General features: G+C 36.6%; 1 protein-coding gene across 1 annotated transcript; it reads left to right on the plus strand.

Moving 5' to 3' along the window:
* Positions 1-681: 681 nt before the first annotated feature.
* Positions 682-24,865, plus strand: RASSF9 (Ras association domain family member 9). The gene is made up of 2 exons (XM_040989722.1): positions 682-914; positions 23,511-24,865. Exons 1-2 carry the CDS (start codon positions 868-870, stop codon positions 24,769-24,771), a joined length of 1,308 nt encoding a protein of 435 aa, XP_040845656.1. The 5' UTR covers positions 682-867; the 3' UTR covers positions 24,772-24,865.

Here is a 24,865-nt window from a genome sequence, read left to right on the forward strand (position 1 = left end):
AGGCACTCCCTGTGAGTGGTAAAGACGAAGCAGGGCTGAGGGTGTCCAGGCCGGGACAGTCGGACACAAGCCCCAGAGGTCGTTGTGGGATCTGCTGTGATCCGTCCACCGAGGAGTCCTTGGGCTCCTCCACTAAGAACCTTGGAAATGTGGAGGAGGGGGAACTGAGAACAGCTCTTAACATCCTGAGCTCTGGGGCTTAAAATCTCAAGTGGTTTCTAAATTCACTTGGGCCTCCCTGGAAGAGTTGGAAAGTTCGGGCACCCGGGGAAGGATATTCTTCTGTGGAATCGATAGACAAAAGTGCTGTTGGCCCTCAGGATCAGGTTACTTTTTCCCAGACTGGAGCTGGCTGGGAGGGGGGTTATTATTTTTTTTCCAGTCCTTTTATGTGTGTTCAGCTCACCTTGTGTGGCTGGGTGTGGAAAGTAGGGGTAGGGGGTGGGGTCCCAAACGAGTGCAATTCTCATTCCATGAGTATTACCGTGCCTCTGGGGTTGGCAGTTCTGAAAGTTTAGTTAGTCTGCAAATAACTCAGGAACACAATAGAGGCCACCCCCCCCCCTTCCTCTCTCTCTCTCTTTTTTTTTTTCCTGCTTCCAAACGCCTTCTTTGAGGCTGAAGCTGGGCAGGTCTCCAAAGGTGCAGCAGCCACAACAATCCCGCAGTTCAAAGTTAAACAGCAGTTGCACAACTTCCAGCAACTCTCTCAGCCGGCTACTAATGAGCTGAAAGCCAGGCACACCGGAGGAGGTGAAGAGGAAACGTCCAGGCCTGCTCCCTTTGCTTAAGAATCCAGATAACCCAGCTCCACATCCCTGACCGCGTTGGACATTCCATACCTGCTGTGGGCTTGCCTGGTAGACCATGGCTCCCTTTGGAAAAAACTTGCTAAAGACTCGGCATAAAAACAGGTAAAGCATGTGTGTGTGTGTGTGTGTGTGTGCTGGTGTGTCTATTTGCGAACGTGTTCACTTACTGAGGAGAAGTATTTTTGTGGGACAAGAGCCTAAGGGAATTCGGCTCAGTCTGATATGGACAGCACTAAGCAGTGGGAAAAGGGCAGAGCAGTAAGAATGGTTGTGTCTAACTTCTTTCCCCCACCCCACCTGTATTCAGTCTTGTATCCAAGCTGGGACAGCCAATGGTTGCTGTTTCGGATGCCCTGGGCATCTGAAGGACGTAAGCTGGCAGGTTTCCTATTGCTTCCAGCGGGACTTTAGAGTGGGACAGAAACATTTCAGCTTTGGCTATAGATGTCACTAGACGTGAGAGCCACTCATTCCAATAAAGCACAGGTATTGATACAGTCTGGAAACTGTGCCTTGGCTCCCTGGAGACCGGGACATTCCTGGAACGTAGGAAGTCCCCAAAGTGCAAATACTCCCCAGAGAAACTTTATGTGAACCACTGTTTGTGAAAATGACAACTGTAAGTAGTTGGAGGCACTGAAGGAGAATTCAGACAGCTGTTCTCCTAATCCTCGATTCGTGCCAATTCACGTTGCTTGGATTTGATCATTTCAAGTCTGCAAGACCCATTGAATAAATACATACATAAATATACTTATCATACACACAGATTTTCTTCAGCTAATGTGTGTGCTTCAGTTCTTTCAACGATTTAGTTGCACTTCAAGTGTTACATATTTTTATGCCAAAAACAAAATGTGAGGGGAACTTTAGAAATGGAGTTTAGTTTCTGACTTTGTGTGTTTTGGTGTAGGGGCTTTTCCACTACTCTTCTCTCCAACCTGCCTGTTTGTACTTGTCATAATTCACTTACTATAAATGTACATGGTAGGAAATTATATAATTATTTTAGAGTGTTGGCATGACAATATGGAGTGAGAGCTTATCTCTCCATACCTTAATGTGTGCATAAATGTCTACTTCAAACATTGCTTTTCACTCATGCTATATGGATTCACAATTAATTTAACTTTTAGCACATCAATGACACATACTGTAAAACTTTCTTAAAGTTTTATTTTCTGGGAACTTAGTGATATGACTGGTGATCTATGAACATTAGTCAAGGTAGCTGTATATTATGGTTATTCGAGTCTTTAATATTTTTATGATATTGATGAGAAGAGGTGCATTTTAATGTGTGTTTATTTGGAAGAGTTCCCCACCAAAACACCCCCCCCAAAGTGCTTTTCTGAAACAGTGTATTGACATTTGTACAAGTTTTATAAAACAAGTTATGTTTCTGACATACCTATCCAGTTGAGACTACTTGGAGACTTTTTTTTCAATGTAAGATTTATCATCAGTGTGCCAGATAACAGGCCAATAAAACTTTGCAATCTCCTGTGAGTTTTGCTTGGGGAACTATGTTCACCACTTTCTTCAGTTTTACTATCACACCATCTCCTCTACCCAGAAAACTAGCTATTGTCCAAGGTGGTAAGTCCACATTCTTTTAATGTGACATTTTCTATGGGAAATGCTAAAAAAGCTGAAATGATGAGTAAAGACAGAATGTAGCAGTGTTCCTAGTTTCTGTGAGAAATTGAAATGATATTTCCTAAGGTGATATTTTCTTACCAGTGCAGGTGCTTTGCTGGAGGTCTAAATAGCTTAGGAGGTGCATACACCATTCTATTAATTCAGGACTTCCTTTTACAGATTTGTAGCTTTCTAAACCTGAAGGAAAAAAAAAATCAAATGGCTGCAATGATTGGTTAAGAGAAAAAGTGAGTGTCACGAATTAGTTAGTAAATCAATCACGTGGTATATTGAAATGGAAGTGGTTTATTGGGGATTATTTTGTATTGTTATATGTGAGCTCTTTCATTTCTTTCTGCCGGTTTTGCAGTGAAAGTACAGGTGACAATTAGTTATATGATTTCATTTACCATTTTGTTTAGTAGGTTCCACAATGATTTAAATCATCACAACCCAATATACAGAAATCAAATATCTTTCTTTAAATTGACTAAGGATTCATCCTTTTACAGAAAATGTCATTGACACTTAAAGTCATTTGATAAAAGCTAATGAATTCTTCAGCACTCCTTCAGAAAGGCAAAGGATGGATTTGAATAGTATATTGGAAGATCTTGTAACAGACAACTTGAACAATGAGAAGAACTATTTGGGTCTAAGTTCATGTTTATATGCAGAAACTGATGAATTACTAGAAAGAATATTGGTAACATGAGATCATAAAACTTTGAGAAAGGTGTTAGTGACTTTTCTTTGCGTGTTAACATGTACCTATCTTTCAGTTCTTGTTTACTCTTACAGTGGTATTTATTCATCCATGATTGAACCTCATGAGATAGTTCTTTTATTGTTCACATAAGAAATGGACATCTAGGAGTTGTATAGACAAATGGGATGCAAAATTTACTGCAGTTTTTATATCTATCATTGTATCTATATATGTATATATCTAGGAAGGCAAAGGGAAAACCTGAACATGGTGAATAGAGTGTAAAATAGTACCTGGAAATAATTATAGAGACCTTTTAAACCAGTTTAGATCATATCACAGGTGATAATATATAACCTCATCATATCAACCTAAAATTAAGAGGCTTCAAAAATGTACTTGCAATGAATACATTAAAAGTAAGTATTGAAGCCTTCTTATTGTGTAATTGGTATATAAAATTTATAGTACCTCTGCTTTGGGATGTACTAGAGCATTAAGAAAAGGAACATTCTATTACTGCTGTAAATAAATCATGAGATGACTGTTCTTCAAAAGAAAGAATTATTTTTTGTGGTTATGGTAAAAGTTGTTGTCAAGAATGTCTCTTATTAGATACCATAATTAGAAATATGGTGATTTATCAAATTAGCAAAAGAGGAAATTATTGCGCAGTATGTTTTGTACTCCTAAACTGAAAATTTAAGATGCTCTTAAAACTGCAGTGGGAAATGATAGATATCCAAGTATATAAATGTTCCTAATTTTCAGGAGTTCTTGAAGGTGATTTCCCCTAATAGTACTCAGAACCACAATCAGCTTACCTGGCAGCAGACAGGTGATTAGGAACAATGACTGGTATGCTTTGTTCATGGCAAAAATATCCCAGAAGCATTGGCACAGTTTAAATCGAGCTCTCGGTAAATACTTGAATGATTAAAATCTAATCCAACTTAAATCTACTGCAGGAGATATTGTGGATGTTAAGTCAACATATACCACAAGCTGAATAACTCTTAAATGAATTAAAAAAAAAACATTCTAAAAGTTTGAAGCTGTTTAGCACTCTTTATTTAGTTGATGTTTTGATTTGCTAGACTGGATAACTAAATAAATTTTGTTTTATTTCAGTGATATGTGCTTCTGGGAGATCAAATGATAGCACTAAATAGTTCTGTAGAGTTAGAAGTGTTGGCTTGTTCTTTTTATCTTACTAATGATGTTGGGAGAAGGTTGAAGGTATAGTATGCCTTTATCTCTTACAAGTATGTACAGATACCAGTTCTTGACAAGGAAACATATTGCCTTTCTAAAATGAGGCTTCTTGTATCTATAATATATATATATGTAAAATAAATGTATATATATATATGAATGTATATGTGTTTATATATATACGTATACAAGTTTAGAATGCATGCGTATACTAATATTCCTCACTGTGTATTTGCTTAAGGGATTTTTAAAGGCACTTCAGCACAGCCCTGGTAAACACTACATTTATTTCCTTAAAGTTAATTATTTACTACTTTGTAAATTGTTTCTATTTCTGTGGAGCCTGTTGTAATACTATACCTTTCAAAGAAAGTTAATACATTTGTTGGATGAAACTGAAATTAATCGCTAATACAAATAATCACCCAAATATAGCCGTGGGGCAATGTTTAGCACAGTTTTAAGCAAGGTATTCCAAGAATAACAAATACCAATGAATTTTAAGTGGGTTTACAAACAAGGGTATTTACCCACTCTTCCTGAAGGTTTATATCTGCACACTGCAATTCCCTCTGGTTTTATTAAATGATTTAAGATTTCTGCAATAAAATTCTTGTTCAATATGGGTCCCCTGAGAGGAGAGAACTTATTTGTACCATTTCTTTCTAAATAACCAATGAGTGGGAGTTCAATAAATATTTCTGCTTGGATGAAAATATCTAACATATTGTCCTTACCTGGATCAGAATATTAGATCAGTACATTTTGATTGAATGGGTGGGTGGTAACTTAAAATAATGATTCTACAAATCCAAGATTAACTTATCATCACCCTTGCTCCCATGCTCAACCCCTCCTTGTTTTCAAATGGTAAAGGGCCATGTCTGGCGAACAGGTGCCTGGAGACTTTCCCAGGAAGAGTTACTCATTCTTCAGGGTTGTTGTCACTTCCCCAAGGAACCTTAACATCACTCGTGTATGTACCTACTGATAGGGGCTAACTATCACAGACTCCATTGCCAAAGAGGGAGCATTTCTCCCCTTTTTTGAGATTTGTTTTCCCATATGAAAGGAGGATGTGTGCCTTTTGGTGTCAGATATCTAATTAGTTTATGAGATAAAGGCAAAGTCCTGAAAATAGAAGAAAAAAGGTTTTCTTTAAGGCTTCCAGCTTTCCCTCTGTCACAGCTGTGAGAAGCCTCTCGCCCTTGGAACTCCTGCATCTACACCCCAGTGTCTGGTTCAGAACCCTGCTGCTTTGCTTCTGGGCCACAGCTTGATGACTCAAGTTATTTGGGATCCTACCACCCACGTGGAAGTCCCAGATTGAGTTCTAGGCTCCAGGCTTCAGCCTAGCTCAGCCCTTTCATTGCAGGAAAATGGGAAGTCAACAGCAGATGGAAAATCTGTTTTTCAACTTAAGTGAAATAAGTGAAAAATAAATGGAAAATCTGTTTTTCAACTTAAGTGAAACAAGTGAAAAATAGTTTTCACTGTGTCGTCACCTGAGCCTAATCACATAGATTTGTCATTGCCAGCTGCTGTGTGTCCTGGGGAAAGCACTGATACTCTTTTTAATATAACACTAGTGAACACAAGGGAAAATCCACCATTTACAATACAGGGGAGAGCAATCTTTAAGGAAAAGATTGTTCAAGTATGAGTTAAAGATAAATTGCTAAAGCCATTCTGGAACTATGGGAAGTTATGTGCAAGTGAGGGAGACCTGATGTTCAAGCATTATTAATATCAGTATAGATGAACCATTGTCACACTGCTTATATCCTTTTGCTTGCCTAGCACTCTTCTAAAAATAATGATGTGAAAAAGGAACTACTTAATTCTCTATTTTGCATGTAAGACAACTAAGACGTAGAGGGAGTAAGTGGCAGAGAGAATCCATGTCCGTTCTTCAAACCATTAGTCTGATGATCTATTTAGATCTATTTTCTGATCTTTAAAATAGAGTTACTTCTAAGTCACCAATTGTGTTATTAAAGACTTAGTACAACACTAGGACATATATATTCACTTACTGTTCAAGCCTGTTAAACTCAAAATAATAAGCCTTACGTTCAGGTGGGTTTTTTTTTAATACTTAATTATGGTGGACTTGGGGTTATTTAAATTCTAACCTTCACTAACCGGAATTTCTGTGCTACCAATTATCTTATCCCACCCTACATGTATAAAGAGAGATTATAAATTACAAGACATAGCCAGACATGAGTCTAAAATGTTACACAGAATTATAGTTGAATTGTAATGAAAGATTTGGATTTTGATACCTATTGTGAGCCATTAATAATTTTTCAATACACAGAACAGTATAATTAAGGGTTTTTTCCTTATGTGGACTTTTTCTAATTTCGACAAAAAGGAGGACACATAGTTTAAAAATATTTTCATTTGTGTTAAAAAACTGAGAACTTGGATTAGATATTTAAAATATTATTCAGTTTTAAGCCTCCAGGATGCTTATATATTCCTATTAGAATTTTGTCTATTGTACACCTTGCTTATTTTTATAAGTTAACCTTCAAAAAAACAAAATTACAAGCATGAGTATTGTATAATCACATTTCACCTCAAATGTGATGCATCGCCATGTGATCGCACAAAGAATGACAGTATGTTTGCAAAAAAAAAAAGAAATTCGTTTACAAATGAAAATATAAGTTTTTTGAATGTTTTAGTGTTTGCTAAATCTATTTCTAACAGTACAGATCCATGAATGTTACAAGTAGTTATATTTTCATTATCTCTCTATAGCTCTAATAAACATAGTTTTTTACTGTGCCAGGCATGCAAAGACACAACCTCATTCTTAACAGATTAAATTTCTAATTGGAGAAAACAGCATTATAGTTAAACAACTCATGCATGCACTTAAAAAAAAATCACTCTTCCATGGGAAACTGTATTTGACAGGGTAAATAAAATCACAGTTTTTGCAGTATGATTTAGAAAATGAGGGTGTCATGTCCAGGAGTTGTGGAAAGTTATTTCTCTTCATATATATTATATATATGTATATATCTGTATATATATAATATTTACAGAAGCATAAATGCTGATGATTGACTCTATAATATATAAGATAGGAGTGAGTGAACAGAGGTAAAGCAAAAGAACATCATCATAATTAGGTAGCATTTATTAAACTCCCACAGGTGACAGGCTTGGACAAGAGAATGGAACACAGTAAGATGTACAAGCAGCTGTAGGAGGGGGCTGAATCACAGGAAGCTGAGGCTGACTCAGATAAGGTAATCAAAAGGGGGACACCAGAAGCAGACAGTAATGTGGCCAGTTTGGAAAAAAGAGTCCGTAATCCTCACAGGATTGGTAGAAAACAACATTTACAACTGGAATTATATTGTCAGTGTTAGGAAAAAAAAATTTAAGAATGTATGCGTATGTGTCAGGCTTATAGTCAGCTGTAGCTGACTGCTGTTTATTCTAATAATCAGATTAGTCAGCTTATTGGATCATGGAGTTGGCCTTATAGGTCTTTTAAATTTTATTTCCATTCATGCAGACAGTGGCCCAACTTGTACAAATTTCCATGCTCACTAATTATGGTGTCTGATGGAAGCTTTGTGTCTGAGGCCTAACGATGTACCGCATGGGATGTGTTTGTTCTCATTCAATTACGAGTACATTTCATAACCACCTGAAATACCTTAGTTACTCTATTGCTCTAACCACTTGCAATCCCAGTGAAATTTCCCATAGTTATGATTAACTACAGGAACTTAGCATCCAATTGAAGACCATTATATTCTTAACAGACAACAATCCCCTTGGCAGAGCCCAGAGAACTTATGTTTAGTTTTGTGTATGAGGTCTCATATTTAATTGGAAGCTCTGAGAGATGTTATTGAGAAAACATGGTTATATTCATAGGATAGACACAAAACAGTCACAATCTTCTATGAATGAAAGAATTTAATCACAATTAGAAAAAAAAAACACGTAGGAAGCTGGAGTGGACCATGGGCGTTCCCTCTTTATTAACAGTACAGGAAGCTAGGCAACTTACAGAATAAACCAAGCGGTATTTGCCTTTGTTTTTTTTTTTTCTTTTCTCTTTATTTTTGACAATCTTTACATGGTTAATTATGGCACAAAGATTCAAGGGTTACAGGAAAGTGGGTAAGACTATTATTTCCACATTCTCTTCTTTTTCTGTATTTTGGGTAAATGGGGCGATAATGCCTTTGTTTTTTGACTTGTGTACTCTAGCAGAGTAACTCAAGCTTTTGTTGTTTTTCCTGGAATTGTTAACAATAGTCATGAGATATAAAAAGATTATTTTACTTCAAAGGTTCATTGTTTTTAGTGGTTCTACTTTAAACCAGAAGAAATGGTTAAGTAAAATGATAACTTATGAAAAATAATATTTCACATGTCTAGAACATACTACCTTATGTAGCACTGGTTTTTATTTATTTTGCTATTTGAAAGGAAAACATGGAGCAGATGTTTGGTCAAACAATTAAGACATTTCATGGGCTACCTACATGTCACTTCAGGATGCCTAGTTCAAGTCTCAGCACTGGTGATGGTTCCAACTTCCAGCTAAAACATGTCCTGAGACACTGCAGGGGCTTTTCTTAAAGAGAGAGAGAAAGAGATTTGTTGTTAATGGAAAGGCAGAGGCAGATCAGATTTATAGAGAGGGAAAGATCTTTCATCCACTAGAGATGGCTACAATGGCTGGAGCTAAGCTGATCCAAAGCCGGACTTCTTCCAGGTCTCCCACCCATGTTATTACAGGGCTTGGGCCATCGTCTAATGCTCTCTCAGGCGATATGTGGGGAGCTGGAAGGGAAGTGGAGCAGGCAGGACACAAACCAGCACCCAAATGTGATCCTGGCATGTGCAAGGCAAGGATTTAGCCTTTGAGCCATTGCTTATGGCCCCAGGCTGGGTCTTCACTACCCATATGGTAGAGCTGAGTTGAGTTAATTGCTCCCTGTTGTCACTGAGCCCAGCTCCAGCTGTTGAGAGCATTTAGTGAATGAACCATTGGAGGGGAGATCTCTCTGAGTCTTTCATCTTTAACTTTCTCTCTCTAACTCTCAAATAAAATAAATCTTTAAAAAATGTAAGGAGTGGGCCTGGAGTGGTAGCCTAGTGGCTAACGTCTTCACCATGCATGTGCATCAGTTATATTCTGGTTATGCCACTTCCCTTCCAGCTCCCTGCTTGTGTCTTAGGAAAGCAGTAGAGGATGGCCCAAAGCAGTGTAAAGCTGTATCTACGTGGGAGACCCAGAAGAGGCTCTTGGCTTCAGGTTGGCTCAGTTCTGGCTGTTGCAGCCACTTTGGCAATGAACCAGCCTCCTCTCTGTAAATCTGACTTACCAATAAAAACAAACACCAAATAATTTAAAAATTTAAGGAGAAATGAAAAACATTCACTAACTTGCACCTGTTTTAATGTAAGATAATGATTGCTTTATGCTTTAAAATACTAAAATGAAATGAATATTAAATTAATTTCTCATTTTAGGCACATTATGAAAGTTTAAACAGATACGGGTCACAATTTTAAGGATCTTGCTCATCAACAGACACATTATATATATACAATATTATATATATAATAAAACATATAAAATAAAATATTATATCTAATATATAATAATTATATGTATATACATAGCATTTATATATATAAATCATTAAAATCAAAAGCTGAAATTTTAAAGAATCCTAATAAAAATCCATTGTATTCTACCAAAAATACTTGCATTATTGTGTAATATGTGTCACACACATGCTACTCTATGAGCTAGAGATAAAGTAGTAATGACAATATTCAAAGTTGGTTATCTCCTTCAGTATATGGTACAGTGTTAAGCAATACAAAAATTATAAGTGACTATGACATTTTAGATAGGAGGAAAGAAACCAGAAGCTCGTCACGTGAATCATGAAGAAGAAGCTTTTGGTTTAAGGCTTGGATGGAATCAGGCATGTAAGGACCTGAAGGGAGATGGATGGAATACAAAATGTAAAGTCACATCGTTGAAATAGGGCTTGGAGCTGTGGGAGCAAAGAAGGAAAAGCAATATGAAAGGAGTTTGTTCATGGGAGTTACACTGGGGAAGCTGCATGGGGGCGTGATTCTTTAGTAGACATTTTGCGGATTTAGGCTGTTGATGTTGTGTTAAATGAAAGAGGAATCTATTAACATGTTAAATAGGAAAAGCATATGATTTATGTTTTTTAAATTAAAACTATCTTACTATTGTATTTACTTTGATTTATTTTCAAAGCAATGAGACAGAAAGACAAAGTTAGACATTTAGAGATCTTTTCCAGTCACTGGTTCACTCTCTAAATGCCTACAATAGCCAGAGTTGGACCAGATCGAAGCCAGTATCACAGAGACCCCAATGCTTGAGCCATCACCTGCTGCTTTCTAGAGTGCAAATGAGCAGGAAGATGGATTCAAGAGTGGAGCCAGGACTTGAACTCAGTAATTCTGGTTTTGAGATGTGGACATTTTGATTATTGTAATAAATGATTTTTAAAATATCAACCATAATTACTGTATAAAGAGGCACTTGTAGTAGGCTGAAGAGTAGAAACAGGAAATCCAGCTGAGGCATTATTTCAAGAATATAAACAAAAGATGATGACTTGTCTTGAAAGCAGAGAAGGAAACAGAGAGTGGTTATACTGTGGAAGTAGAACTTGTAAGATTTGTAATGGATTGAAATACAAGATTTGAAAAGCATAGAATAATGTAGAATGACTGACATTTTTTACTTGCACAACTGTGTGCTTTTACCAATCCCAGAAAGAGATACATATATGAAAGCAGGTTTTAAGTGAATGTGTTAAAAATTAATGATTCTCCCTTGGCTTTATTAAGTTTCAAATGCCTATTAAATGTCCAAAGGAAACATGACTAGAGCAACAGATCAAATAAGATGTAAAGAGATAAGGAAAAAGCAGTATCACTTTGTTTTCCAAAGAATAGCAGATGAGCTAGGCCTGAAATTAGAGGTGAGATTTGACTATAAAAAGGAAGAGAAGAATATTTTAGGTGATGAAGAAACAAGAATGTGAAAGTATTCAGTGTGATAGTATCAGTGCAGTTTGCGGAAGGCCAAACGGATAGTACAATTTATTTCATTTTGTGGGAGGAGCCACTGAAGAGCTATCAGCAATAGGATTATTTGATTGTTGTGTGCCATAAAGATAAGCCTATTTGAGAAAAAAAAATATTGGAAGAAGTAGAGAAGGAATAAGAGTGGGATAGTTAGGAGAGAGTTAAAGATATATTTTGCACATAGAGGGAAGAAGATAGAGACAAGAGTTATAAAGGCAGGAATTATAGGAAACAAAAAGTCAGTAGGTGGGGACAATATTAGCATGGAAAACTAATGTCATTGGTATTTTGTTTATTAGTAACTGGGATATAGGCTTGCCATCAGAAAGAACAGAAAAAAAAATGGCAGGTTCATTTTTTTTTAGGGAGAGAACAGGATGATGAGAGAAAAATTCAATGTGTTATTTGACTGTTTCCAAATAGTCCACCTCCAAACACCTGGTGTTTGGATATGTTGCACCTGAGACAGGACTGTGAAAGCAGCCTTTTATGGGACCTGCTCTCTCCTTTCCTGATGTTGATATGGAGCTGATTAATACAGAACACTGTGCACCTGCAGTGGGACTTTGAAGGCAAAAAATCCAGGCCTTCCTTCTGACTAATCCTATATTAATTCCAATCAGCCCACGTGATACAGTCATCCTTTTAAGGATAATTTAATCATGAATGTGGATTGAAATTGCTCCCAAGCATGACCATCACCTCAACTAGATTGTAAGTATCTTTTGTATAAAAATTGTGCTGTTTTCACAGTTGCTTTTTAGTGTAGATAACTTTGCACAGAGTACTTGGATAGCTAATGAGCCTGAGGAAACGCACTACAGAAATTTTAAAAAGTGTAAATTTTGGGAGTAGATTAATTATATAGGTCAGATTTAGGATGTCCCTGCTCCACCACTTCCAATATTATTTCCTACTGATGCATACCTTGGAGAAAAGCTGAAATGCTTAGGTGTCTGCCACCCACATAGGAGACACAGAAGGCATTTGAGACTCGTAGCTTTTGCTTGGTCTAGCCCCAGTTGCTGCAAGGATTTGACAAGTGAACCAGACAAAGGGAAATTTGTCTGCCATTGTGTCTCAATTTTTTCTATGTCTACTTTTCAAACAAAACGAAAGTGATTAAAATGTATAAGTAAAAGGTGATGCTTTTGAGTAAAAGTCCATCAATAGGGACTGGTAACATGGTATAGTGGGTTATGCTGCCAATTGTGACATAGTTGTCTCATTTCAGAGTGTAGTTTGAGCCCCTGCTACTTCACTTTTAATTAAGCTTGCTGCTAATGTGCCTGAGAAAGTATCAGAAGATGGTTCAAGTATTTTGGCATCTGGCATCCTGTGGAACAGGGTGAATCTCTGACTCCTGGCTTCTTCCTAGTGTAGGTCTAGATTTTGTGGTCATTTGGGGGAGTGAATTATTGGATAGAAAATCTCTCTTTCACTCTGCCTGCTTCCCTTACTTTCAAATAAAAAAAAATCAAAACAGGCTATATAATAAATACTTTAGATTTCCCCAGTGTACTGTCTCAACAACTCTGTCATTGCAGTGAGAAAATAGTTATAGATAATACATAATGAAATGGGCATGGCTGTTTCTCAAGAAAATTGTATTTATGGAAACAGGTGGTAAGACAGTTATAATAATAAGCAGGCCATAATTTTCAGACCCCTGATCTAGATTACTGGTTGAGAAGTTCACTCAGTTTACCTCTCACAACCTCTGCCTTTCATCTTCCCAAAAGGAAACATTTAATAAGTACCTTTAAATTTTATAGGTAAAAGCTGCTATCACAGAAACCAACTGAAAACACAAACAAACAAACAAACAGCAAGCATTACACAAGATAGAAAGAGTGTTACTGGATTACGAATGGGCTTTGATTTCTACATTGCTTGTGGGAGGGATTATTTAGGAAGATCATGAAATTGTCCTAAAAGAAAGAATATTTGAAGCAGAGTAAGAATCCAGTGGAGAATGGGAAGAAAAGGTGATGCAGAACTAGGGAACACATTATAGAAGAGCACAGAGTCAAACTCTAAGCATAGTTGATTCATTTCAATCCAGTCTAACCATCAGATTAGGTGATTTATGTGACAACTGGCTGTTTTCCTGTTAGATCTGTCATACATCAGAAAGAAGTTAGGAACGGCTGGCATGAATTGTATATTAAAGCCATCTAGTGTGTGAGATGGGGATGGTATGAGATGTTGGAAGGAATCCTAGAAGGAAGGAGGGAGAAGGAAAGTGTTGATGATAGTGGGAGGAAGGGGAGTGATTTAAAATGGACTCAGGAAACATCCAAAGACTTTAATCAAGGAAGCTTCAAAACTAGATATGCAGTTTGAAAAACATGGCAGTCTGGTAATACCATGGGATACAAATATGAAGGTTCAAGATTTCATAATAATATAGTAGCTTACTATGATAACAGAGTAAAACAGAAGAGCAGATATTTAGGTCAGTTGTGTAGAGACACAGTATTGAAGTTTAGGAAATAGGGAGAACAGTTTGGATACTAGATTGAGAGGAAGACTAGTTTTTTTTTAATGAGACAGATTTGAATTGTCTTTGGGTTTTACAAATTCAAATTTCACGTAAAGGTACCAAGACAGGAAATTGAAAATAATAGGTGTAGATCTCAAGGGCAAAATAATTACATTTGAGTGCATGGTCAGAAAATTGATAGCCAGTGTTGTGGATATTGTCACAGCTGTTCAGAAAAACATGTAGAGTGAAACAAAAAAATGAGTCACAGAACCCTAAGGGATGCACTGTATCAGATGCAACTTGCATAATGAAACATTATCCCAAATTAGGGTCTGAAAGAAAATTTCATTTTAGTTTTGCCGAATCTGCAAGTTGGCCAGAGTGTTTCTGCTGGTTACATTTGCACTAGCGCATAAGCAGCTGTCCGGCTGAAATCAGGTGCTCTCCTTTCCCCTCTCTCTACATGTAACCTTTCATCTCAGGCTTTTTCCTCACACAGTAGTTCCAGGAGAGCATCCCAGAAGGAAACAAGCAGACTGCAAGGCTTTTTGAAGCCAGAGCACCATGAGGATTTTGTAGTATTCCATTCATTTTAGCACATCCCAAGGTCTATTCCAGGAGTGAAGAAATAGCCTGCTTTGTTTCTATGACATAGTTTCATCGGCTCTGGGATTCCACCAGACCCTCCCCAAACCCTCTCCCCAGGTTGGATTCCTCCACATTGTTGCAGTAGTACAGTTCATAAACAGTCATGATTCCTTCATTGCAAAACCTGCTTGTTTTTATGAAACCACAAAAAAAATTGTCATTATGTGAATCTTTCCTGTGTGTCAACTTTCTATGTCTAATGAATGGAAGAAGGAATGTCTGGTGGCAACTAGGAAGGAAAAGCTAGGAAAGTAAAAGGAGAATTATACGAGAATATTGTCATAGAGATCAAGACTGAAGAGCTCCATGAAAGGGAGGCAGAAGCAACCACATATACTACATTGCAGAAGAGCATATCAAGTCAGTTCTGAAAATAACCATTGATTTGAACAGTTTGAAGATTTCTAGTAGGAAATCTGTCATTAAGGGATAGTTCTGGTGGTCATTCACTTCCTGGTACTTTGAAGAGTTCCTGGAAGGAGGTAGAAGAAGTAGAGAGTGACAGTAATTGCAGTTTGAGTCTGTGAAAGAAAAGAATACGTGGTCGCAGCAGTCATTACAATAATGTACAGACAGTAGAAAAACCCAGAGGGTGAGTAAGGAATCAGGAAACAAAGACCTAACAGAAGCAGAGGAAGTGAAATCCAGAATAGATGAAAGTTTAAAACTTTGGAGGAAAAAAACGCATGAACTACTTTTGATGTAGATGTCCGTTTTTTTTTTTTTTCTTGCTTATAATTCTTTCCAGTGCTTTTATTTTTAATTAATGGAATGGTGTGACAGGCCCCCATCTGCCCCTGTTTGTAATTGCCGTCTAGGTAGCTTGTTTTTGGTTAGTGTAAAAAACTAATCATTTTAGACAAAGCCTCCATTTAAAGTCACATTTCATTGTCCTTGATGACAAAAGGGATTAAGAAATTATCTCATGTTTTCACCCATACTGTTTGAAAGTTTGAATTCTTGCACATTGTTATTGTCATTCATCATAGCAACGTATCTCAAGTCACATGCAGAGGAGCCAGTGTAGGCGGTCCCAGAAACCAAGATCATTAGGATTTATTTGTTATTACATAGACAAAATGAATTATGGATTCCTTCTTCCAAAGGGAAAACTAATGCTAGTGGTTGAAATAACTAGAGTACTACTAAATGAAATATTGAAGATAGGTAGCTGTACTTTTACTAAGTAGATTCCTCTTACAGAATATTTCTCTACAAAATACAAAACAGTAAAAATAATTTTAGGTACTTGCCAGGCACAAATAATACTGGGAAGAAAAAACTAGAATTTCCAATGTGATTAGATATTTTCTCAGCATTTCACCTGGTTAATACTACATGTTAAATATTTACATTTGTGTTATAAATCTATTTCCGGAATCTGAGCTATGAGCTTAGTTTACTTAACCCCAAGTAGTCTCCAATGCACATTCTTTACACATTCCCTTCCCTTTTTTCTGTTTATGGAAATTATGTACCACAGCTTCCCTGCAGTTATGGAATGTCTGCTTTTTTTCTTTCTTCTTTTTTTTCAATCCTGCATGACTGCTTTTGCCATGACTGCCTAGAAAATTAAACTGGCATGATTAGAGGATAAAACACACACATCACATTTTCAATTTTGTATTTATAAATCATTGATTGCTTTGAATTATTATAAAACATTTTTGATGAATTCCTATATTCAAACTCTTTTAAGAGAAATGTTAGTGGTTTGTATTTGGATACACTTTTTACAACAGTTTTTTGTTGTTGTTGTTCTTCGTGTGTTAAAACAGCATTTCTGTTTTTTTTAGTGACCTAAGAAAAATTGTATTATTTTGGGTGAAGGATCTGTATTTATCTCCTCCTAGAAGTGCAGTACCGTGAGCTAAAATGTGCTGAGCACATTGCTTGCACTCTAGATATGACTTGCTGGAGTTATTTTGTGGGCCAGAGCATTAATGCCATTTGGCTCCTGCATTAATTTTAATTTTACTTAAACTTTATTTTGTTGATATGTGTATACATGTATGCATTTTAAAAATATTTTCTTATATTTGCTGGACTGGAAGGCAAAAGTGAGAAGAAAGGGAAGGAAAAAAAAGGAAAGGGAAAGGAAGGGAGGGGCAAAAGAAGGGAGGAAAAGAAAAGGAAAAGTGGGAAGGAGGGGAAGAGAAAGGAATGGAAAGGAAAAGGAATGGAGGAAAGGGAAGGGAAAGGACGAAGGGAAAGTCCCACCTGCAACAGCGGATCAGGCCAAAGCCAGGAGCCGAGGATTTCATCCTGATCTACATATGGATCGCAGGGGCCTTGTTCTGATGCCTTACCTGGTACACTAGCAAGAAGCTGGACTGGAAGCAGAGCACTCAGTGCGTGCCAAACTGGCACCTTCATATGGGACTCTGGCATCCTAAGTGCAAGCTTAGACTTACGCACCACAACACCAGCTCCATATGTGTGATTTTTAAAAGAAAGAATCAGAATTGTCACTAAACATTGCTATTTCTACTTCATGTACAACATGTTTATTTTACTTTAAAAAATGCTTTCACTTTTTTTGAAATCATTTCTAAGTCAAAAGAAAAAGAAAAATACTAACTTAAAGTAGAATTAGACAATCAATATAACTTTAGAAATTCAAGTAGGAATACCTCATGTCTTAGAGCTTACTAGAAACGAATTGAACAATTCTCTTTTTTAAAAAAAAAATTATCTTATTTGAAATTCAGAATTACAGAAAGAGAGAGAAAGAGTAAGTGAGAGAGAAAAAGAGTATGAGAGGAGAAACTTCATCTGCTGATTCATTCTCCAAATAGATACCACAAGCTGTGCTGGGCAGGTCCAAAGCTTAGGAGTCAGGAGCTTGATCTAGTGTAGTCTGTTAAAAGACTTGATTTCTTAATTTGAAAGGCAGAATGATTAAAAGCTGTATATACCAAAAGAAAAGAGATTTTCCACCTACTGGTTCACTTCCCCAATGGCTGCAATAGCTGGGGCTTGGCAAGGCCAAAGCAAGCAGCCTGAAACTCCAGGTCCCCATGTGCATGGCAGGTGCCCAAGTATTTAGGCAATATTTTGCTGCTTTCCCAGGTGCATTGTTAGATGGGAGCTGGATCACAAGCAACACGGCTTGGACTCAAGTCAATGTTTTAATAAGGTATAAAGCAATCACACTGGTACCTTAACTTACTGTGCCACAAACCAGTCCCATTCTCTACCCAGCCAGGTTCTTCTTTCACACATCCTCTTCTGTTCTTTTCTCCCCGTAGTTTGCTATTTTGCTGTTTTGCTAAATACCGGTTCTTCAGTTATCAGATCCGTAGTAATCACGATAAGCCTTAAGTTCAGTGGGTCTTCCAGACAGGCAAAATTCAAATCAATCTCCTAACTCCAATTGAAATATCTTTCAGTTCTCTTCCCATCTGATTTTCTGCAAAGTGTTATGGAAGTTGAGAATGACATTCAGTGAAACTATGTCTCTAGCTGAAAGATGATAAAATAAGGACTTTTAGTAATCTTAGTATTCAGTGATCAAAGACCACAAACAATCACTCAGTTTTTACTAAAGTGTTGCCGGTTCTAGGGAATACTGATGTTATTTATAATGTTGGATTTCAAAGTGCATTCTGAGCAAAAATAAAATATTGTCCTATTCAGAGCAGGTTTTGCTACTGATTTACCTGGGCCATTTTTCCCTACCTCTACCTTCCTGTCACTTATACGTAACATAAACATATTTTCTCTCTCATTTCCCACAGTTGTCCCTGTGGAGAGCCTCTTCAATTTGTACAAAATATTGTCATGCATTCTTTCTCTGCTAATCTTTAGGAACATGACCACGTCCCTTCCTGATTTTAATTTATAACTGTACCTTACTTCCAGGACAGAATACACTTCAAGGACATATTGAAAGAGAAATAGCTGACCACTTGCTGACTCCCAACTTACTGAACTCATCATTAATTCCACACAAATTCTCTCCCCCCAACAGCCAACTCTCCATATTCAGTGGCCAGATATCCAAATTCAGTTTCTTCATTATAAAGAATGAGCTACTAGACTATGAGTATAAGGTTATTTTTAAAAAACCTAACTCTCATTCTAGATGCCTGTGTTTTCACTGTACCTAAGTGCAGTTCACAATATTGCTAAGACCCAATTCAGAAACTAGCAAAAAGATGTTCTGTTGGCCAGGATTAATAAAAATCAAATATAGCTATTGAATACAGATTGAATGAACCAACAAAAATACTCCACGTACATCTCATAAAACATGATTCTGAGTGTAATAAAGATTGGTGAAGTCATCTTCATTAAATAATTTTGCTTGCATTTTTACATTTATTTATTTCTATTGAAAAGGATGATCAGATTTACAGAGAAGGCAAGACAGAAAGATCTTGCATCTGCTGGTTCACTCCCCAAATGGTCACAACAACTAGAGCTGAGCTCATCTGAAGCCAGAAAGCAGGAGCTGTATCTGGACTCCCATGTGGATGCAGGGTCCCAAGGTTTTTTTGGCCATCCTCCATTGCTTTCCCAGGTCATAAGCAGAAAGCCAAATGGAAAGTGAAGTGGCTAGGACATGAATCAGTGCCCATATGGGATCCTGGTGCTTACAAGGTGAGGATTTAGCCCTTGAGCCATTAAGCCTGGCCTTTAAATGTGTTTGCTTTTGTAAAATTTATTGTTAGAATCCCTAAAAGATGTGAAATAGTTTCATGCTAATGGCAATTTTATTTTAAATTGTAAAGTTAAGTTTAATTGTAGTATATTTTTAATGAGAACCAAAATGTAAAATGCCTTACTTAACACTGTAAAGGCAGTATTATCAATTTTCATCTGTTCATGGTTTCTGCCTGCTTGATATGTCTTTTGTAGATAATCTTATGTAGTTATACATATAACTGGAAGATTTCTGGTCATATAATTTATTCAACAATCATGTGCAGTCAATAAGATATTAAGAATGCTAAGTAGATTGAATAGATTGAAGCTGTGATGCAACTGCATTCTTGTTTACAAAATTTCATATCCACTTTCTAATTATAGGAGTGAACGGTCGCCAGATTAACCAGTATGAATTAAATATGTGTGATGTTACTTTGATCTTATAACGAAAAAGTAACTTTGAATCCTATAATCCAGATAGTCTTCAGTTAATTTAAAACTAGCCTAAATTTTCAAACACCTGTAGTATTTCTGTGCAGACTCCTGTCAGGATGCCCATCTTCCTGGTACTTCTCCTGCCCATCTATCTTCCTGGTACTTCTTTCCAGAGTTCTACAGCACCCTTCCTGAGGCTGCCAACTGTGTTAACCTATCTACCATCATGCTTTGTATCACTGCTCTTTTAAAATGACATCTTATCCTAAGGCATTTGTTGCAGGTTAGTTGAAAGAAACACTTTCGAGCATTGTGACTGTAAGTTATTGGGCCCCTTGCTTGTTATCTTTGTTTCCTCATCTGTAAAATGTAATATTAATAGCCAGCAAGGTGTATCTACAGGAGAAATAACTTCAATAGATTATAAACAGTAACTATCACATTGACAGTATGATTGCTTGTAAATGGAATTAAAATACTAGCTAAGACTAGAACATTTTAGAATATGAGATTTTCATAGGGTAAAAATGTAACTAGATTTTGAATTTGCTGATGTGTGCGATTTGAGATTTGTAAAGTGTGTGTTTACTCACCTCCAGCAAATATGCACAAAAGCTAAGTAAAACAAGACAAACTACATTTTCAGGTTTGCAATATGTATGTACATTTTTATGTTGTAATGACAGTCCCCTGTGGCATTAGAGTAGCAGCTTTTGTTTCTCAGCCATTGGATTTGGATCTATTAGATAAGAAATGTTTGCTCTATTATGTAACAGTCTAAGTTACCTAGTACATGTTTATATTTTTAAGCTTGTCTATTATATAATATTTAGATGTCATAAGTTCTGCTAGATAGCAAAACCATAAACATTGGGAAAGGAACATTTGAATTGGTTCCAATTTTGGTGTTACATTTTACTTTATTGATATCAAATGATGAAGTTTACATGGAAATAATTATTTCCATAAAATTATGATTATTTAAGATTTAAATTGGTTTTGTTTTGATGAATATTTCATCTCTTTCCTATACTCTTGATTTAAATATTTATTTATTTTGTGAAAATAAGCTGAGTGTTTTTAGTTTAAGTTAGTCTAGCCTTTGGGAAGGTAGCAGGTGCTGATTCAGGTGCATGGGCCCCTGTCACCCACTTGTCAGACCTGGACTGAATTTCCAGGTCCTGACTTCACATTGGTCCTGTCCTATCTGTTGTAGGCATTTAGAAGTGGGCCAGCAAATGGAAAATTTGCTCTTCGAATAGCTAATATACATATCAAAAAATATTCAGACTCCTTAGCTATTAAGGGAATAGAACTGAAAACCACACTGAAGTTCCATTTAACTCCAATGAGATTGGTCTATACTAAGAACTCTACTAACAACACCTGCTGGTGTGGATGTGAGTGAAAAGGCTCTCTTCTTCACTGTTGGAGGGAGTGTAGACTGGTTCAATGACTATGAAAGTCAGTATGGAGAGTGCTAAAGAACTGAAAATTGATCTGCCATATGATCCAGTTATTCCACTGCTGGGAATATATCTAAAGGAAATGAAAACTGCATATGAGAAAGTAACTTGTACTCCTATATTTATAGCAGCACAATCTATAATAGCAAAGACATAGAAACAATCCAGATTCCCATCAAAAGAGGAGTGGATAAAGAATCTTCTCTGTGGAATATTACTCAGCCATTAAAAGAATGAAATTATACCATTTGCAACCAATTAGTCCCAACTAGAGACCATTATGATCAGTGAAATAAGCCAATCCTGAAAAGACAAATATATGTTCTCTCTGATAGAAGGCAACCTTGGTGTAAAATAAGAAAAGAATAAATATATATATATATACATATATTAGACCTTCATATTGACTATATGATTGTAATAATATAGTGCAAATCAGTGAAGGGAAGAGACTTGGATGGAGAGAAGAGGAAATCCCAGAGGCTATGAAACTGTATTATAAAATTAAAAAAATAAAAAATGAACAAATACAGAAGAAAATATATTGTTTAATATTGAGTCATCAAATGCAAACCACTTTATAAAAGAATCATCATCACTTCTCAGCCTTTTGGCTAAGATCAAGTGTATTAAGAGAATCATCACAACTCAAAGAATGTTTTGTGTAATCATACATTTTATTATCCACAGTTAAACATTGAGTTTTTATCAGATTCTTTGGTCAGGAATTGAACCTAATCTTTCAGGTTATGTCATAGTAAATAATATTGGAGTATAAGTCACTTTGTATTGTTTATTTCTTAGAATTATTTTAAAGAGGTGCTATGAAAAACATTGTCAGTTTCATTTGTCATCATGATAGAAAATGTGATCTCTAAAAACTTTCTTTAGAAAATTGGTCTTTGTTATCCTTGTCCCTATGTACCTCAAACAAAATTTCTTCATATACTCTGTGTTTATAGTGCTAAAACTTTAGATCAAGAAATCATCTTTTTCCTAAACGTCATAAATTTAAGCATTAAAAGCTGACAGAAATCAGCACAAATTATTTTGATATGTGTTTCATGGCATTATATGCTGTGAGGTATTATATAAATGAAGCCTTAAATGATTTTCACAATAAACCCAATTGCTACTCAAAAAAAGGCTATGCAGTAAGTGCCCAGCTTACCCATTGTGTTTTATGCATAGCCCATTCCACAAACAGAAGTCAGATGTGATCATACATGGAGATTCTATTCCTCCTTTGGTTAAATGTTTACTCTCACTTCCCACTAAACTGGAACAAAAATGAATCTCTTGTAGCCTTCAAGGTTTTACATTTCTCTTTGGCTTCAGTGGCCTATTGTTTGATCTCTTGCTCACTCAACAGCCCCGGATTCACTATCCCAGCCTTCAACTACATCTAGTTAGTGTTCCTCGAGTACACATCATGGCACTTCCACTTTTATTCACTCTTCTTGGAATTTTCCTCTAAAGGTCCCTGTGTATCTCCTTTAGATATTTTATATCTTTATTCAAATGTTTCCACACCAGGAAAGCTTTCTTTCAACTTTCCCTTCTTTCAAGTTATTATCTGTCCTCTCACTCCATTTTAGTTTCTTCATTGTACTTACAGCTATCAGTAAAATATTCCTGACTGCATTCTTATCTTTATTTACTAATACCTTCTTGATATCTTCAGATAGGCTTGACACACTTGGTTTACAACAAATATATACTGAATGAAAATGCCACTATTTTTTAATACTAAACTATTTTTCAATCCTTCACTCTGATACTAACACATCTTTCCTACTTGTGCTTTCATGGTCCTTCTCCAAGCTTTAGGCTACAACAACAACAACAAAATAGTTTTATAGCATCACTTCCCATTCATTTTACCCTTGATACTTAACTCCAGTAGTTCTAACTGGAGTTATATCCTATCTTCAGGAAGTTAAATAAAAATAGCTTTACTTATCTTTTATAATTTGAGTTTTTCAGGTCCTGTTTGAACCTGACACACTTAAAAAGATGTACTTATTTATGGTGATTTTTTGTATCTGGAAACATTATACGATATCCAAGTCAAGTAGACATAACCATTTCCTCAACACCATTTCAATATGGTAAAAACTTCAAATCCTTTCTTGGGTCATTTTTACTCTTTTCTTTTCTCCTTTTTCTTGTTTTTTTTAAATGTAACCACCACCTAAAATTGCATCTTCCCGTCAGGGTATCTAGACTCCTATACAGAGTATGAACAGCACACGATCAGTCTAAGTTTGCACAAGTGATGCCTGAATACCGTGTGTTTGTTTTTCTTTCAGATCTCCCACTAAAGACGTGGATTCTGAAGAGAGGGAAATTGTGGTTTGGGTTTGCCAAGAAGAAAAGGTTGTCTGCGGGTTGACCAAGCGCACCACCTCTGCTGATGTCATTCAGGCGTTGCTTGAAGAACACCAGACAACATTTGGAGAGAAACGATTTCTTCTGGGGAATCCCAGTGATTACTGCATCCTGGAGAAGTGGAGGGGCTCAGAACGGGTTCTTCCCCCACTGACTCGAATCCTGAAACTTTGGAAAGCATGGGGAGACGAGCAGCCCAATATGCAGTTTGTTTTGGTGAAAGCAGATGCTTTTCTTCCCGTTCCCTTGTGGCGGACAGCAGAGGCCAAATTGGTGCAAAACACAGAAAAAGTGTGGGAGCTCAGCCCAGCAAATTACATGAAGACATTGCCGCCAGATAAACAAAAAAGAATAGTCAGGAAAACATTCCGGAAGCTGGCTAAAATTAAGCAGGATATGCTCTCCCACGATCGAGATAACATGGAGACATTAGTTCATCTGATTATTTCCCAGGACCACACCATTCATCAACAAGTCAGGAGAATGAAAGAACTGGATTTGGAAATTGAGAAGTGTGAAGCTAAGTTCCATCTTGACCGGGTAGAAAATGATGGAGAAAATTATGTTCAGGATGCGTATTTAATGCCCAGTTTCAGTGAAGCTGAGCAAAAGCTAGACTTGCAAGATGATGAAAATCAGTTTCTGGAAGACCTGAATGAAAGTGATGGGATGGTACAGTTGGAAGAGAGGCTAAAATATTATAAAATGCTCATTGATAAGCTCTCTACTGAGATAGAGAAAGAGGTAAAAAATGTTTGCCTTGAAATAAATGAAGACACAGAAGGGGCAGTTGCAAGTGAACTGGAAAGCTGTAATTTGGAAAGTGTCAAGTGTGATTTGGAGAAAAGCATGAAAGCTGGTTTGAAAATTCACTCTCATTTGAGCGGCATCCAGAAAGAGATTAAATACAGTGACTCATTGCTTCAGATGAAAGCAAAGGAATATGAACTTTTGGCCAAGGAGCTCAATTCGCTACACACGGGCAACAAGGATGGATGTCAGTTAAAGGAGAGTGGAGTGAAGGAATCTGAGGTTCTTAACAGTGATAGGGAAGTCCCTCCCTTCACTCAAAGAGTACTTAACACTTACACAAATGACACGGACTCTGACACTGGTATCAGCTCTAACCACAGTCAGGACTCTGAAAACACTGCTGCAGATGTGGTGTTGTTGTCAACGTAATTTTAATGGCCTTTTCTGATTTGCCTTAGTGTTGTTTTCACTTTGCATATTTAACAGGAAGCTTTATTTGATATATGACTTTCTGAAAAGTTGT

The sequence above is a fragment of the Ochotona curzoniae genome, unplaced genomic scaffold, assembly GCF_017591425.1.
Source record: "Ochotona curzoniae isolate NIBS_2020 unplaced genomic scaffold, NIBS_Ocur_1.0 contig_1014, whole genome shotgun sequence".
Classification (NCBI taxonomy): domain Eukaryota; kingdom Metazoa; phylum Chordata; class Mammalia; order Lagomorpha; family Ochotonidae; genus Ochotona; species Ochotona curzoniae.

Excerpts from the sequence above, each read along its gene's own strand:
- RASSF9 (XM_040989722.1), top strand. The coding sequence starts at position 868 with ATGGCTCCCTTTGGAAAAAACTTGCTAAAGACTCGGCATAAAAACAG. Across the intron at positions 915-23,510 it reads AAGACTCGGCATAAAAACAG|ATCTCCCACTAAAGACGTGG; the intron begins GTAAAGCATGTG and ends TTTTTCTTTCAG.